The sequence below is a fragment of the Pongo pygmaeus genome, chromosome 4 (genome assembly GCF_028885625.2).
Source record: "Pongo pygmaeus isolate AG05252 chromosome 4, NHGRI_mPonPyg2-v2.0_pri, whole genome shotgun sequence".
NCBI classification, from domain to species: Eukaryota; Metazoa; Chordata; class Mammalia; order Primates; family Hominidae; genus Pongo; species Pongo pygmaeus.
Genome location: NC_072377.2, coordinates 155055075 through 155069210, shown reverse-complemented (window position 1 = coordinate 155069210; position 14136 = coordinate 155055075). Strand labels below are relative to the sequence as shown.

The following is a 14136-nucleotide window of genomic DNA, read 5'->3' as shown; positions in this document are numbered from 1 at the left end:
AGGTGGGAAGAGAAAAGATCACTTGTGGACAAAGTTTGTTCTATTCCACCTCCTCCAGCCCCTCCTTGGGTCCATCACCCCAGGGGTGCTGGGTCCATCCCACCCCCAGGCCCACACAGGCTTGCAGTATTGTGTGCGGTATGGTCAGGGTGTCCGAGAGCAGGTTTCGCAGTGGAAGGCAGGCAGGTGTTGGGGAGGCAGTTACCGGGGCAACGGGAACAGGGCGTTTCGGAGGTGGTTGCCATGGGGACCTGGATGCTGACGAAGGCTCGCTAGGCTGTGAGCAGCCACAGTGCCATGCTCAGAAGCCCCGGGCTCATCAGTCAAACCGGTTCTCTGTTTGCATTCGGCAGCACGGGCAGGCAAGTGGTCCCTAGCTTCGGGAGCAGAGCAGCAGCGCCTCAGTCCTGGTCCCCCAGTCCCAAGCCTCACCTGCCTGCCCAGCGCCAGGATGGCCACCATCACCTGCACCCGCTTCACGGAAGAGTACCAGCTCTTCGAGGAATTGGGCAAGTGAGTTGTGCCTCAGGGAGTCCTGGAGGGCATGGGGGGCGGGGAGGTCAGGGTCTCTAGCAGGGTGTGTGTGCCTGCAGTGCTTGGGGAGCATTCCTGTGTACGCAGATGAAGGCAGGCTGCATGGGTTTGGGGGCACCTGCCTGTGTACAGAGCATCCAGAGTCGGGCGTGGGCATGTTTATGGGTGCACAGATGTGCCAAGCTAGCCAGGCGAGTGTGTATGTAGGGATGAAGGGTTGACAGTGTATGCCAGTGCACACACATACACACACAATGCACACAAGTACACACAACCTGGGTACACACAGATTCTTAGAGACTTAGGGTTAAAAAGGGATTTTCCTAGTCAGCTGGGTCCAAAGCTGGAATTCCTTCTCAGTTTTGCTTGAGGTGGCCATCTGCCCTCCACTTAGATACCTCCAGTGACAGAGAATTCACCAGCTCCCGGTAGTTCTTCCTGACTTTAGACATCTACAGCGACTGTACAGAGTGGCCAACTTCTCCCTCCCCACCTCCCCCTTCTCAGCTCCTGCCAGGAGTGAGGGCATCAGTACAGTAGGGGTTAATATCTGAGCATGACAGGCTTCCCGGGTGTTGGGAGGTGGGGAGGGGCAATCAGGCAAGCTGTAGCGGGGAGCACCGCTGTTTCAGGGGCTAGGGTATGAAGGGTGCAGTGGCTCTGGACAAGCAAAGTTGCCCAGCCCAGAGCTCATTTTCTGCCCTGATGACTGCTGTGTAGAGAAGGATGGGAAGATGAGGAAAGAGGGGAGGCCCTTGAGGGTGGCCCAGTCGGGTGTGGAGTGTCAGGGAGGGATTCCTGGATGTCCCCAGCTGGGTTTCTGGAGGATCCTGGGATGGGTCAAGGGTTAGGTGCATTTTGGAGGCAGAGTTTGCCTTATGGGCAAAGGAGCACCGATGCCCTGGTTGGTTTCTGCTGTGGTAGCAGGAGCATGGGGGGAGGGGCCCTGGAGGCAGGTGTGTGTTGGTGTGAGTTCTGAATGTGTGTGTACTAGTGTGCATTTTGAGGAGGAGTGATATGTGTGGCTGTAAAAGGGCTTTTGAGGGAAATTGCTTGTGACACTGGGGTATGCTGGTGTGCCCTGCAAGGGTGTGCAAGCATTCATGCGTGTGCACCAGGAAGAGGTGCTTCGTGTGTAAGGCCTGAAAATGCAAGTGTGCCTGGCAAGGGTGCATGTGTGTGAGTATTACAAGAGTGCTGTTGGCTGGGTTGAATGAGAACAAGGGTGTAAACATGACTCATTAAATGTGCACATGTATGGCAGTTTAGAGCTGTGTGCACATAGGAAGGCACATGTGTGTGAGGTCTAGGGGTGTGTGAGGATGCTCATATGAGATGCGGACACAATGGTGTTCCTGTGAGGTCTTGATATGCACATCTACGTGAAGACTGGGGTCATGCACACAGGATGATGTACGCGTGTGTGCACACGCATGTGTTGCATGTGTGAGGCCTGGGCTCACAGGCTTATGTGGGAGTATGAGTGTTATAGGTATGTGTGAGCTCATGCTGGTGTCTGCATATGTGTGGGAGGTGGCCCTGTGGCTGTACACAGGAAGGCTGCTTGCACACACACACACATACACACACACACACAGGCTATCCTACAGGCATGCACCACCTCCCTTGAGCACATATACCCCCATGTGTACGTGTGTTCACTCTTATCTGCAGACTTTCAGCTTTTCTGAATGTGCTTTTTTTGCGGGTAGGGGCAGAAGCAAAATGTTTGGGGCTGCTCTGGAGGACCGAGGCTGTCTACAAACTTGTGCAGGGACCCCTCTCCAGGTGTTTTCCAGTGCTCGCCTAGAACCCAAGAATTCCCTGATTAGCCACGAAGCTGCCTTTCAGGGAGTGACCAAGACTGGGTTCTGGCAGGACTGCGTCATCAGTACAGTGAGATGGAGTTGAGATGTGACTCGAGCGCTCAAAGTGAAAATAAAAGTGATGTTTTGCCCCAAGAGGAGATGGATATCATTAAGACTGGGTTTTGTGGGGGCGACTTGGCAGAGAGACCCTTCGTGAGCCTTCACAGAGAATTTCAGGGGCAAAAGAGCCCTGGTGTGGCCATGGCAGGAAAACCAAGGGTAGCAGGCATAGCTAGGCCTTGTTTAATCAATTTCAGACTTCTTCCTTCCAGAACCATCAGACTGCTCTTAACCTTTTTTAGGTCACATATTCCTTCAGGAATCTGATGAAAGTCTAAATCTACATTCCCCAGAAAAACGCACAAACCTACGAAATGTTGCATGCAATGTCAGGAGCTTGCAGGACATCGGGAAGACTGTGTATGAGCCTAAGTTTGCAGAAGCTTGTGTCGGAGACAAGGGGATAAAGTGGACTGATTCTGCACCCCTGATGTCTGTGTTAAAAAAGGCCAGACCACATCACTGAGGAGCCTGGGGCTCCTGCTCTGCACAGCAGCTTCAGTCTGAGCATCCAGTGGTGCAGGGAGGGGCAATGCCCTGCATGGCCATTAGGGACACAGGCTCTGTCCCTCATCACCCATAGCTCTGTGACACGAAGCAGGCTATGCTACCTCTTTACCCCCACCTGTAGTCTGGAGATAAAAAGAGCTGTGAGCATTCAATGAGATAGTGCATGTAGAGATGCAGCCTCGAGCCTGGCACACGGCAGGCCCCCAGTGCCGATTGCTACCCAGGTGACGGTTGTTGTTCTCAAAGGCTGGGCAAGGCTGAAAGTGAGGAATGGGATCGGCTTGTACCTTTTGTCTGGAGTTGGCCCATCTGGGGCTGGGAGGAGGTTGACCAAACCGTGGTCCCCCCTGGCTGGCCTCTTCTGTGGGAGGAAGCTATGAGGGTACCTGCAGGGCCCATCCTTCAATTGACGATCCACGGTCCCTGCCAGCTGGGACACTGCAGTCACCACCCAAAAGCTGAGCCCCCGTTCCAGAACCCACTTCAGATCACTAGCAGGGTGACTGGAAAAGGCAGCCAGGTTGGCCCTAAAAGGGCACATGGGAGCCTTTGGGTCTCCTTCAAGGCGTTGGGCTGCCCAGCAGGAGAGGAGGGCAAATCCCTCTGGAGGGCTTCTGGCATCCTGCCCAGTGAGGTCTGGCTCAGGACTGCAGGCCTTTGAGGAGCCCCGGGCAGGGCTGGCTATGGATGTGAGAGTAGCTTCTCTTCTCCAGCCCTGGTGGGCAGCCCTCTGGGAACCTGTGACTGGGGCCAGGGCCCCGGGCAGGGCTACTGGAGCCTCTTGATGCTACTCGACTGCAGGTTCCACTGAAGCATATGAATTCAGATGAGTCAAGAACTTGATTCCGGTCTCCTAGAAGGTTGGGGTGGGGCTGTCTCTTGGGATCCAGAGATGAGCTCATCCCTCTTCCTTTGACCCAATCCTCTTCTCTCCTGAGGATGAGAGAAATAAAAGCCCATACCCTAGCGGCACCGAAGCTTGCAGGAGACATGCTGCACCAGCTCCAGGGTTCAGTGTGGACTGAAGTGGCCAGGCCAGAGCTCCCAGCATATCCAGCCTTCTCCAAAGACCTCTCTGAGAAAGGGAAGAATGCTGGTTATTGGGCAAAGGGGTTGCCACGGATGCACCAGAGGGCCCAGGGAAGGGGTCACGTTCAAGGAAGTGGAAAACGAGCCTTTTCCAGCCATTGGCATTCTCTGGGCTTCTGATCCTACCCCCAGGAGAGGTTAGAAAGGCAGAAAGTTGCCCTGCAGCCTGTGTCATCACTGGGCTGTATAGGAAGAGTCTCCGAAGGAGATTTTACTTGAGAGAGGGAGAGAGAGGGAGGAAGAGAGACTAGAGAGAGAGAGCTCAGCCCACTCTTTTCTCTCTAGAAACAGAGATCTGAAATTGACTCAAGGCAGAGCTGGGGTTGCAGAAGGGGTTGCCAAAGCTGCAGTTGGCCAGCGTGGTTGACAGGGAGGAGAGGGCAGCTTCCTCAACCTAAGCTCCTTCTCACCTGGGTTGATCCACGGGTGGCAGTGTGGCCCAGAGGCAACTCCCTGTACTGAGGTCCTGGGGCCTGGGTGCTCAAGTCCTCTCATGGAACCCAAGATCTAACATCTGTAGAATGTGCTTAGCAATCCTGCCTTTCCCAGGCAGAGCTGTTGGGTGGAAAATGTCACGTTGGAAAGAGGACACTGGGCATCCATGTACCCAAAGACTGGGGGCCGTGCTTTTCTTCCACCTCTTATACCCTCTCCTATCCACAGCACTTTGGGGCCGGTGAGGCTTTTCATCCATTAGCTCATCTCTGAAGGAGGTGGGCAGGGCTTACTCATCCATCTTACAGATGAGGAGACCGCAGCTTGAGGAGGTGGAGAGACTGGCTCAGGGGATTATGTCCAGGTCTCCAGCACCCAGCATGTGGGGGGAAGACTGCTGAGAGGGATCATGACTGGTGCCGTATGTGGGGAACATCCTCCCTCTTGCTCACTAACAAGGGAAGAGGAGCAGTGGCCATGTGGCCAGGGGAACTCAGATGTTGCTGATTTTCCAATCATGATTCTGCCTCTAATTTACTGGGCCATCTTGGGTGAATCACTTGCCCTTTGTGTGCCTCAGCTTTACCATCTCTAAAATGGGGATCATAATACCTCTGGAGATGCCTGCAATGCCACATTAGAGATGCCACCCTCTGTAGCCTCCCTCTGTGGAGGGCACACATGGGAAATTGCAGACCTCCAGAACATCGGAATTGTAAAGACCATGGAGATGCTCTGCTCATTGTGTAGATGGTCCTTGCCTTGGTCTCTGGGAGCCAACACTCAGAGAGAAGTGGTTTGTCCAAGGCCACAGGAGAGACACGGCCCCGGCTAGGGGACTAGATGACGTGCAGGGACCAGAGGCCAAAGGACAGGAAATTGAGGGGCAAGACCTCAAGGAAAGGGTGGCAGGAACAGGGAAGGGACGAGCTTTCCTCCCTCTCCTCCAAGCCATCAGAGCGGCAGGCACGCACATGTTCTGGTGCACGCTGCAGCCCTCCGCCCCCGCGCAGCCGCCCCCACACAGGCTGAGACACACTGACACTCTGCTGAGCTTCCCTCCCTCCCTCCCTTCCTCCCCACCTCCCTCCACAAGCACACAGTGACACTGCTGCCAGCATGCCCTGCATTCGGGGCCATGGCCCTTTCTGTGGGGTGAGGGCAGAGCCTCGGAGTGCAACACTCGCATCCTGTTGCTGATGCATGCGTGCTCACACACACATATGTGTCTTCACACAGCTCATGGGAGCACACACATGCACATGGACACACACACACACACTGGCTATGACAGGGCATAGAGCACAAGTCCATTTCCCAGTGCAGGGATAGCAAGATGGTGCTAGCAGGGCTTGTCTTTCTCTGTGCTCTTCTCTCCATCTCCTCTCTGGTCTCACTCTGCCTCTGTCTCTGTCCCTCTTTGCTGCAGTCCCCTTCTGCATGTGAACCACCTGTGGCATTCTCTTGGAGCTTCTCTGTGGCACTGTAGGAAGCCTCCTACCCCAGGCAACCTGCTGAGTGCAGGTGCAGCCCAACCTGCTGAGACCCAGCCCAGGTCCTCTAGGTCCTCGTGTGGCATGGCTGTCTACCACGGTGTCAGGTGGGACTCTAAGGCCAATGAGACTTTCTGTGCTGGAGAAGGCTGAGGGCCTTGGTGTCTTAGGGTCATATAAGAAGAGGAACACTTCTGGAATCCTTGCGTCCTTTCAACAGGTATTTCCTGGGCATTTACTCTGTTCCCAGGCCTAGGTTGAGCCCAGCATGCACCACATGCAAGACTTAAGTAGTCTCTGCCCTCACGGGGCTCACAATCCAGCGCAAAGCCAACATTAATTAAATCACTTCAGAAATCATTATTTAAATGCAACTGGATAAGGGCTTTGGCCACATGCATGGAATTGTGAGCTGCAAAGAGACCTCAATTAGTTGGGGTGAGGGAGGTATCAGGGAAAGTTCCCTGAGGCGGTGACATTAGGGAGCTGGAGGCTGAATAAGAGTTACCCAGAGGTTAGCTGGGCACAGTGGTGCACGCCTGTAGTTCCAGCTACTCGGGAGGCTGAGGTGGGAGGATTGCTTGAGCCCCGGAGTCTGAGGAAGCAATGAGCTATGATATGATCATGCCACTGCACTCCAGCCTGGGTGACAGAGCAAGACCTTGTCTCTATTTTTAAAAAAGAGAGAAAGTAAGAGAGAGGAGGAAAAGTTAACCAGAGGGAAGAGGGTAGAAGAGTGTTCCTGAGAGTGGGAACAACTCAGACAAAAGCTCTGAGGTATGTATTTCAGTGGAGCATGTCAGCCCTAGGGGGATCTGGGGTCCCACTCTTCTCTGGCCTGTTCAGCCTGACCCCAATTTCCAGATGCTGGGTCCTAGCAGGACTATTAAAAACCTGTAGATTGTCTGGAAGAGGGGGCCAGGCAGGGTGGTGAAGATCTGGAAGCTGAATCGAGTGAGAGAACACCAAGGAATTGGGGGGCTTTAGCAGACAGAAGAGACCCCTTGGGGACTATGTCTCCCCCTTCCCTAACCCCTCGTGTCTGCAGAGTTGTCCTGGGGCCTGAGAGGCCCTAGAGGCAGAGCTGCCGACTATGTAGAGTAAGGGAGGTAGCTTTCAGCTCCATAGAAGGAAGACATTCCAATGGTCAGAACTGCTCCTGCATCCCACAGCTGGCTGCGGCCTCAGGAGCTAGTGCTCTGGCAGCAGAGATGTGCAAATTCCCACTCTCATCCATGGCTTTACCTTCCTTGCAGGCCTCCTGCCCTAGGTCCCTACCCTCATCTGGGGAGATGCTTTACTGAAAGTGAAGTGGGAGATGGTTTAGAGCCATGGTACCCTCAGTTCGATTCAGTATATTGGAGGGAAGAGGGCTCTGTTGTCTTACAGATGGTGAGCTAAGGCCCAGAGAGGGCAAGGGCCTTGCCCATGGTTACACAAGCCTGTGACACATGAGAACTGGACACTCCAGTGTCTGTCCACTCCAGTGCTTGGCTGTCCTACCCCTGGAGGCCTCTCTCTCTCTGACCCGTGGACCTCTGAAAGCCTTTGTGGTGTATACTCTGGACAGGGCCAGGCCATCGAAGACAGAGGAGAAAGTCACCCCTTGGCATGTCCCTTGCCTTGTTGGGCTCCGGCCCTGCCTTTAAGCACTGTAAAGAGAAAATAGGATATTTTTCTGTTTTTTCTTTTTGTGACCCATTCAAAAAAACCCTTGCGCAGCCAAAACAAGGAATATGTTGGAACTTCTGTTGGTTCAGTGTTCCCTGCAGCAAACAGATTCTTCCGGTTCCCAGCCCTTCTGTGTCCCCCACGAGACTTCTGCTGGATTGGTGTTTGGGGGCGGGGGGGCAGTGCGGGACAGCTCGAGCACACTGCGTCCCTGCAGCATCTTTTAGAGTCTGGGAGTGGGTGGCTGCAGCCTCAGGCAGTCGAGAGGATGGGAGAGGTGTGGTTTCAGTAACAGGTCCTAGAATTTTCTGGCTGTATAATGCTTTGTTCTGTGGAGTTCTGCTTACAGAGCTGGGAAGAAGTGGGGAGAGTCAAGCAAAGGGGATAGTGAGCATCCAGCCCCATCTCCTCTGATCTATTTGCCATTTGAGAAGCTGCATAGCTGTGTTTTGTTTGTTTATTATTAACAAAAGGTACTAATGCCTAAATGGGAAAGAAAGAGAAGGCTTAAAAATTACTTATCAACAGTTGATTTCACAGATGGGTAAGCTGAGGCCTAAAAGCTTCTCATTGTTTCTGAATGACACTGACCCCAGCTTTTTAACTGTTTTGGGAATTAGGAGCCCTCAGAGAATCTCAAGTAAGCTGTGGGTACTCTCCCCCTTCCAAAATGCACACTCACTGCAACACGCAGAATGCTGTTATTGTCCACAGGTCCTCCTACTCCAAGCCCAACTATGGACCTCAAGGTCGGACCCCCTCTAATCTGAGAGTACTGGATATTGGAAAAAGCAATGACTATGAATCAGCAGTCCTGGGTTCAAAGTCTTGGCCCCAGTTTCTTCAGCTTTGGAATAGGAGGGGGTGGACTTCAAAAGTAAGACATTATGGGCTACACAAGGTTCTGATGCAGCCACATGTGGCCCAAACTCTAGCCCAGTGCGTGGTGCTGCCTCTGTGGCCAACCCCAGCTCTTTTCCTTCCCCCAGGCATTCTAACCTGTCTATTCTGGGTTCCACATCCTGGGTGATCAGATGAGCCAGCTTGGGCTATGTGTTACTGACCACCAAGGGGTTTTGGATGCAGATTCTCTTACAGATAACAGATCTATCTGCATTTGACCAGGAACTTTCTGAAATCACCCCCAGCTCATCTCAGAGAAGTGAAATGCTTCTTAAGTATCTTAACCAAGAGTGGGGAAATTTTGGGGAAGAGACTGGGCTTTGATTATGAGGTACCTGCCATGTAGCACCTAGGCAAGATAATGAGTAGCCAGAAATACGGGGCTAGAGTTCCTAAGACAGGAGGGAGCTCTGGATGTGGATTTCAGTTTTGGGTGATGGTCAATGGCTTTAACTATTTGCGGAGTCATGGACTGCTTTGCAGAGCTGATGACTACGCATCCTTTGCCCAGAACAATGCACAGACACAGAATCATTTTAATACAGTTTTAAGTGGGTTCACAAATGCCCAGAGCCTCCCCAGAGATCACAGCTAATGGCCCCTGGTAGAGGGGATGGGCGGGAGTGGTAAGAGGGTGGGTGGAAAGAGGCCGGGAGCAGCAATACTGAGGGAAGGTGGGGCAGCGAAGGCACTGGCAGTGATGGAGGAGGCCGGGAGAGCACGGCGACCCAGAAACAAAAGGAAGGGCGAGCTCAAAGCTGTGTTCAGTGGGGCCAAATGCTACCTGGGGTGGGGCAGGCAAGGTGCATTAGGCTCCAGCGGGGACTGCAAGGGGTAGTGGTGAGGGTGGCAGGAGGCATGGGTGGGCGAACCTGGCGCAGGCATTTCTTCTATGGAGCCCTGGGGGCGGCAGCCAGATTGTGGTGGGTTCATGGAGTGTGGGAGGTGGGAAGAGGAGGCGGCGGATGTCGGACATTTGTTCTGGAAGTTTGGCAGCAAAGAAGAAGGGAGGAAGGAAACAGCCCAGGCTGCTGGGTCGAGAGAAAGGTTCTTGGTTGTTTTGTTTTATTTGAGGAGGGAGTTTTATTTTTCTGGAAGGAAGGAGACCTGAGCGTGTTTGAGGAAACAGTCAATGAAGAGCAGACACTAAAGACTACCGTAAGGGGCCCAGACAATCAGACCCCCACAGAGCCCAGAGTGGAGGGAAGTGTTGGGTGAGTGCTATCCCCAGAAGGCCACGATCGATAGAAAGTGTTCCTGTTTGCTGAGACTCACAGATGTAATGTGGCTCTGAGTGGCTTGGGGTGAAGGTGAAGGGGCTTCCTTTAGAGAAAGTGGCAGCAACCAGTCTTGGGTAGCAGAGACCCCTCACAAATAGCCCCAGAAGGGAGCGGGGCTGGTCACATCTTTCAAATGAGGAAACTGAGGCCCAGAAGAGTAAGCAAGCTGGTAGCCAAGCTGAGTGAGGGCTCAGGACTTCTGAGTCCCCATCTAGTGCTGCTGGAGCTGCACTTGGCTGCCATGTCAACTCTTCCTGCTGTTTCAGGCCAGAGAGGGCAGTGGGCCCCTGTGGGCTGGCAGCCAGCTACGCCCAGGCCACCTTGCCTGCCAGGCAGCTAGAAAACAATTTCCCAGCGTGAATCTTGCTTTTCACAGCCCATTAGCACGTTCCCACATTCTCAGCCATGCGCCGGACCCACTGTCACTGTGCCCTCTCCGTCTGTCTGCCGGAGTGCTGGAGGGGGGCCTCCCTGCCTGCCCACACTCCTGCTCGTCCACCCTCAGGGGCAGGCTACTGAGCCCTGGTGAGCAGCCCATTCTCCACCTCGCTGTAGCTCTCACACCCCTCCACCTTGGCTTGCTTCTTCCCCGAGCTTGGCAAACAATGTCCATTTTGTTTCTGATGATGCCAGCTGTCCTCTCTTCGTGGATAATGATGCCTACACAAGGCATTGTTCCTTGAGCATTTACTATACCCCAGGGACTCTGCCAAACTCATTGCCTACCTTATTATCTCTTTGAATCCTTGAAACAACTGCATAGGGTTGGTACTATTATTATCCATACTTTGCAGTGGGGAGGAAACAGGCTTACTGAGGTGAAGTAGCTTGCTAGGAAGTAGCTGACCCACGATGTGAACTCTGCTTGGTCTGATTCAGGAGTGCCTGCTCTTCTCTATGTAAAACCGCGCTCTCCAATGTGGCAGTCATTAGCCACATATAGTTATTTAGATTAAATAGAATAAGAAATTTGGTGCTCAGTTCCACTGGTCCCATTTCAAGTGCTCTGTAGCATCTGTGGCTAGTGGCTGTCGCAGTGGACAGCTCAGAGTGTGTGCATCAACACAGGAAGTTCTGTTGAATGGCACTGGTATGAAACGCTAGAGCTGAAAAGCCACGGCGTTCCTGATTCTCATCCTTACCCCAGCCTCCACATTGCAGATGAAGAGACTGCGGCCCTCACTGGGGCTGGTTCTTGCCCAAGTCCTCCCAGCAGGGCTGAGGGCTGAGACTTGGTTCCTCCAGTGTCTGCCTGTCTGTCTCTCCCCCACACACCCCTCCCTGCCTACACTCTGTGACCCTCTGGCTCACATGGATGCACGCTTCATACCTAGGGTGATATACATGTGCTTTGTCACACCTACAACCTCACAGCATCACACTCTTAGGGGCTAGACCAGGTTGCCAATACACGCCTATGGCCAGACACCCGCCCCTTGCACCCAGGAACACTTCCCTCACCCCTCCTCCTTTGCACCCAGGGGCATTCCCCTACACCCCTCGAGGAATTCAGGAACACTTTCACAGGCACTTCCAGGACTGCCCATGGCCATCCGCCACAGCCCTCACACCCAGGCCTCATCCCTTCCTCTTGGGACTCTTGGCCATCGCCTCCCACCCTTGCCCTCCCCACCTTGGCCTCCTTGCCTCTCCTGCCCTGTCCTGTTCCCAAGCTCTGGCCCACCCACCCGTCTGCTGGCTGCCTGCTCAGCTCAGGGCCACAAGAGGAGTGGGCTGGCTCTTCTGTTTGCCAAGGTTTCTGGGCTATGGCCACTTGTTCATGCAGGACAAGAATACAGAAACATGTTTTTTTTTTGTTTTTTTTTTTAAACAGAAGATGAAAAAGGGAGGAGGTTAGGGCTGCCGACTCACTGCCTTCACTCTCATTTTGGCTATGACTTTCCTCTGATCTCCACCGCCACGGCAGGCAGGGATGGAGCCTGGGGCCGCCTAGGTAGCAGCCCAGCCCCTTTCCTCTCCTCGTTCGGACCCCCTTCTTCCCCAGCTATGTCCCATGTGCTTAGTACTGTGCCAAGTGTTTTGCACTAGTTACCTCATTTAATCTCCCCAACAAACCCAGGAGGCAGAGGCTATTATTGCCCTCTAACAGGAAGACGCAGAAAGGTAATGTGTCAAGTTCAGCGTCACAGAGTTGGGGGTGAGCTAGGATTGGACTACAGGTCTTTGTGACCCCAGAGCCTCTGCTCTTGAGGACCGCATTCTTCTGTTGTTGGTTGAGTCAGAAGAAAAAGTGCAAGTGACCTGGATTCTCTTCACAGCCTCAATTAAGAATATGCCTGCTCACTTGAGGCCTCAGTTTCTTGATCTATTAAATGGGAGATCGGAATTCCAACTTCACAGGATTGCTGTGAGGATCAAAAGGGTGCTTAATGGCGAACGTACATTTGAAGGGAAGAAGACTTCTGCGCTTGTGAGGGGCTGGTACCCTCTGGATCAGAAGCTCTAAACTTGTTTTGAGAAACTCCTCCCTCTGAGCATCTGATAAAAGCTATGCACCCTTACCTCCCTCCAAAAAATGCACTTGCTTACATTTGGATGTACAGGGTGTCCTTCAAAGGGTCCAGGGTCCCCACATTACCCCACCTACGGCATGGACTTTCAGTGAGGAGCCTCTAATTTACACAAAAGCTTGGTGCTGTTCTGAAGAGGAACTTCAGCAAGTATGGCTTCTCTTGTTTTATAGACGTAGCTCTTATGGCCTTGGCTCACTGAGCCAGAGCCCAGGCTCATGGGGCCTGTCAGGCCTCCCTGCGCAGAGCCCCCCTCGCTGGCCCCCATCTGTGCTGATTTCCAAGGGAGACAGGATACACAGCAGGACTTCCCTGGAAGGCGTTGGGCAGTGCTGGGCTGCCTGGGAAAGAATCACCCACAGACAGAGTTAAAATGAAATTACAAATTCCCTGGACCTACACCCAGAGGCACTGATTTAGGAGGTCTGGGTGGGACCTTGGAATCTGCTTATTTTTTCTTTTGAGACAGAGTCTTGCTCTGTCACCCAGGCTGGAGTGCAGTGATGCTAGCTCAGCTCACTGCAACCTCCAACTCCGGCACTTAAGTGATCCTCATACGTCAGCCTCCTGAGTAGCTGGGACCACAGACGTGTACCACCATGCTCAGCAGTAGAGACGGGGTTTCGCCATGTTGCCCAGGCTGGTCTCAAACTCCTGGGCTCAAGAGATCCTCCCACCTTGGCCTCCCAAAGTGCTGGGATTGCAGGTGTGAGCCATCATGCCCGGCCAGTATCTGTTTTTTCAAAGATCCTCCAGGGGATTCTGAGGCAGCCAGTTTGATAATCACTGATCTAAGGTCTTTACCTAGAATGGAGTTTTGCCTCTCTAATGGAGAAATTATATTCATCCCTCCCTCCGCCTGTCCAACCATTCCTTCCTCTATCCCTCCATCCACCCACACATATTAGTTGAGCTGTAGCTCTGGACCAAGCTTTGTCAGGTGCTGGTGAACAGGATGAGACCCAGCTCCTGCACCCTGGAGCTCACAACCTTCCCCGCTTTCTGCCCTTCTCTTCCTAGAGTTCTCAGAACCTTGCCCAGATGTGGCTACTTTAAGCTTTTTTCTCATAGGGCTTTTAAGAATCATGGCCCCCAGCTAGAGGGGGACCTAAAGGTCTTTGGGGTCCATCTCCATGCCTGGGTAGGGTGGGCACCTTTGAGAGACCAATTGTCCCCCACCTTCCTTAGATGACTTCCTATTCCTAACACCCCATCTGAAAATCTCCTCTCCTGTCTCACTTCAGTTTCTCTCACTCTTGCTGAAATCTACCTCCTTCTCCTGTAAGTAACACTCATGGAGGCTCTATCGGCACTAGACACTGGATATTTAAGCACTGGGGGCAGAGAGGAGAAAGTGAAAGTCCTGTCCCTCCCACCTGACTCACTGTCAGGGTGGGAGAAATAAGCAGGTGGAGGAGCCACCACCAATCTGAGTTAGATGGGGATGTAGGGTTGTGATATGATGTAATAAGAAATCTAGAAATATATAGTTGGTCATTGTCCCTGGTTCTTGGCACAGAGCTCCCCAAACCCTTTTACTTTTCTAAGTGATGGGGGTACTAACAGCATCTTTTGTTCTAATATTTGGTCTTAGAACCCAGTTCCTGACTCAAAGCTCCCAACTGCCTTGGAATTTCCTGGGTGATGAGAGCATCTTTTGTTCTAAAGAGGCAGCTTTGGGTGGGTGCCTGTATGGGAGCTGGTCACAGAAAGACCAAACCGTGGCCAGAAGCTTGGAACTTTCTGCCCCTCCCCCCATTCT

The 14136-nt window shown here is 53.0% G+C and overlaps 1 protein-coding gene across 2 annotated transcripts in view; it reads left to right on the top strand.

The window, feature by feature from the left end:
• Window positions 1-145: 145 nt before the first annotated feature.
• The window catches only part of CAMK2A (calcium/calmodulin dependent protein kinase II alpha), a 71273-nt gene continuing 57282 nt past the window's right edge, over window positions 146-14136 (top strand). The window contains exon 1 of one of the 2 annotated variants that reach the window (XM_054488261.2): window positions 146-513. In XM_054488261.2, coding sequence (XP_054344236.1) covers window positions 452-513 — 62 coding nt within the window. In that variant the 5' untranslated portion in view covers window positions 146-451. The remainder of the gene's footprint in view (window positions 514-14136) is intronic. The other variant, XM_054488262.2, reaches the window with a different exon arrangement.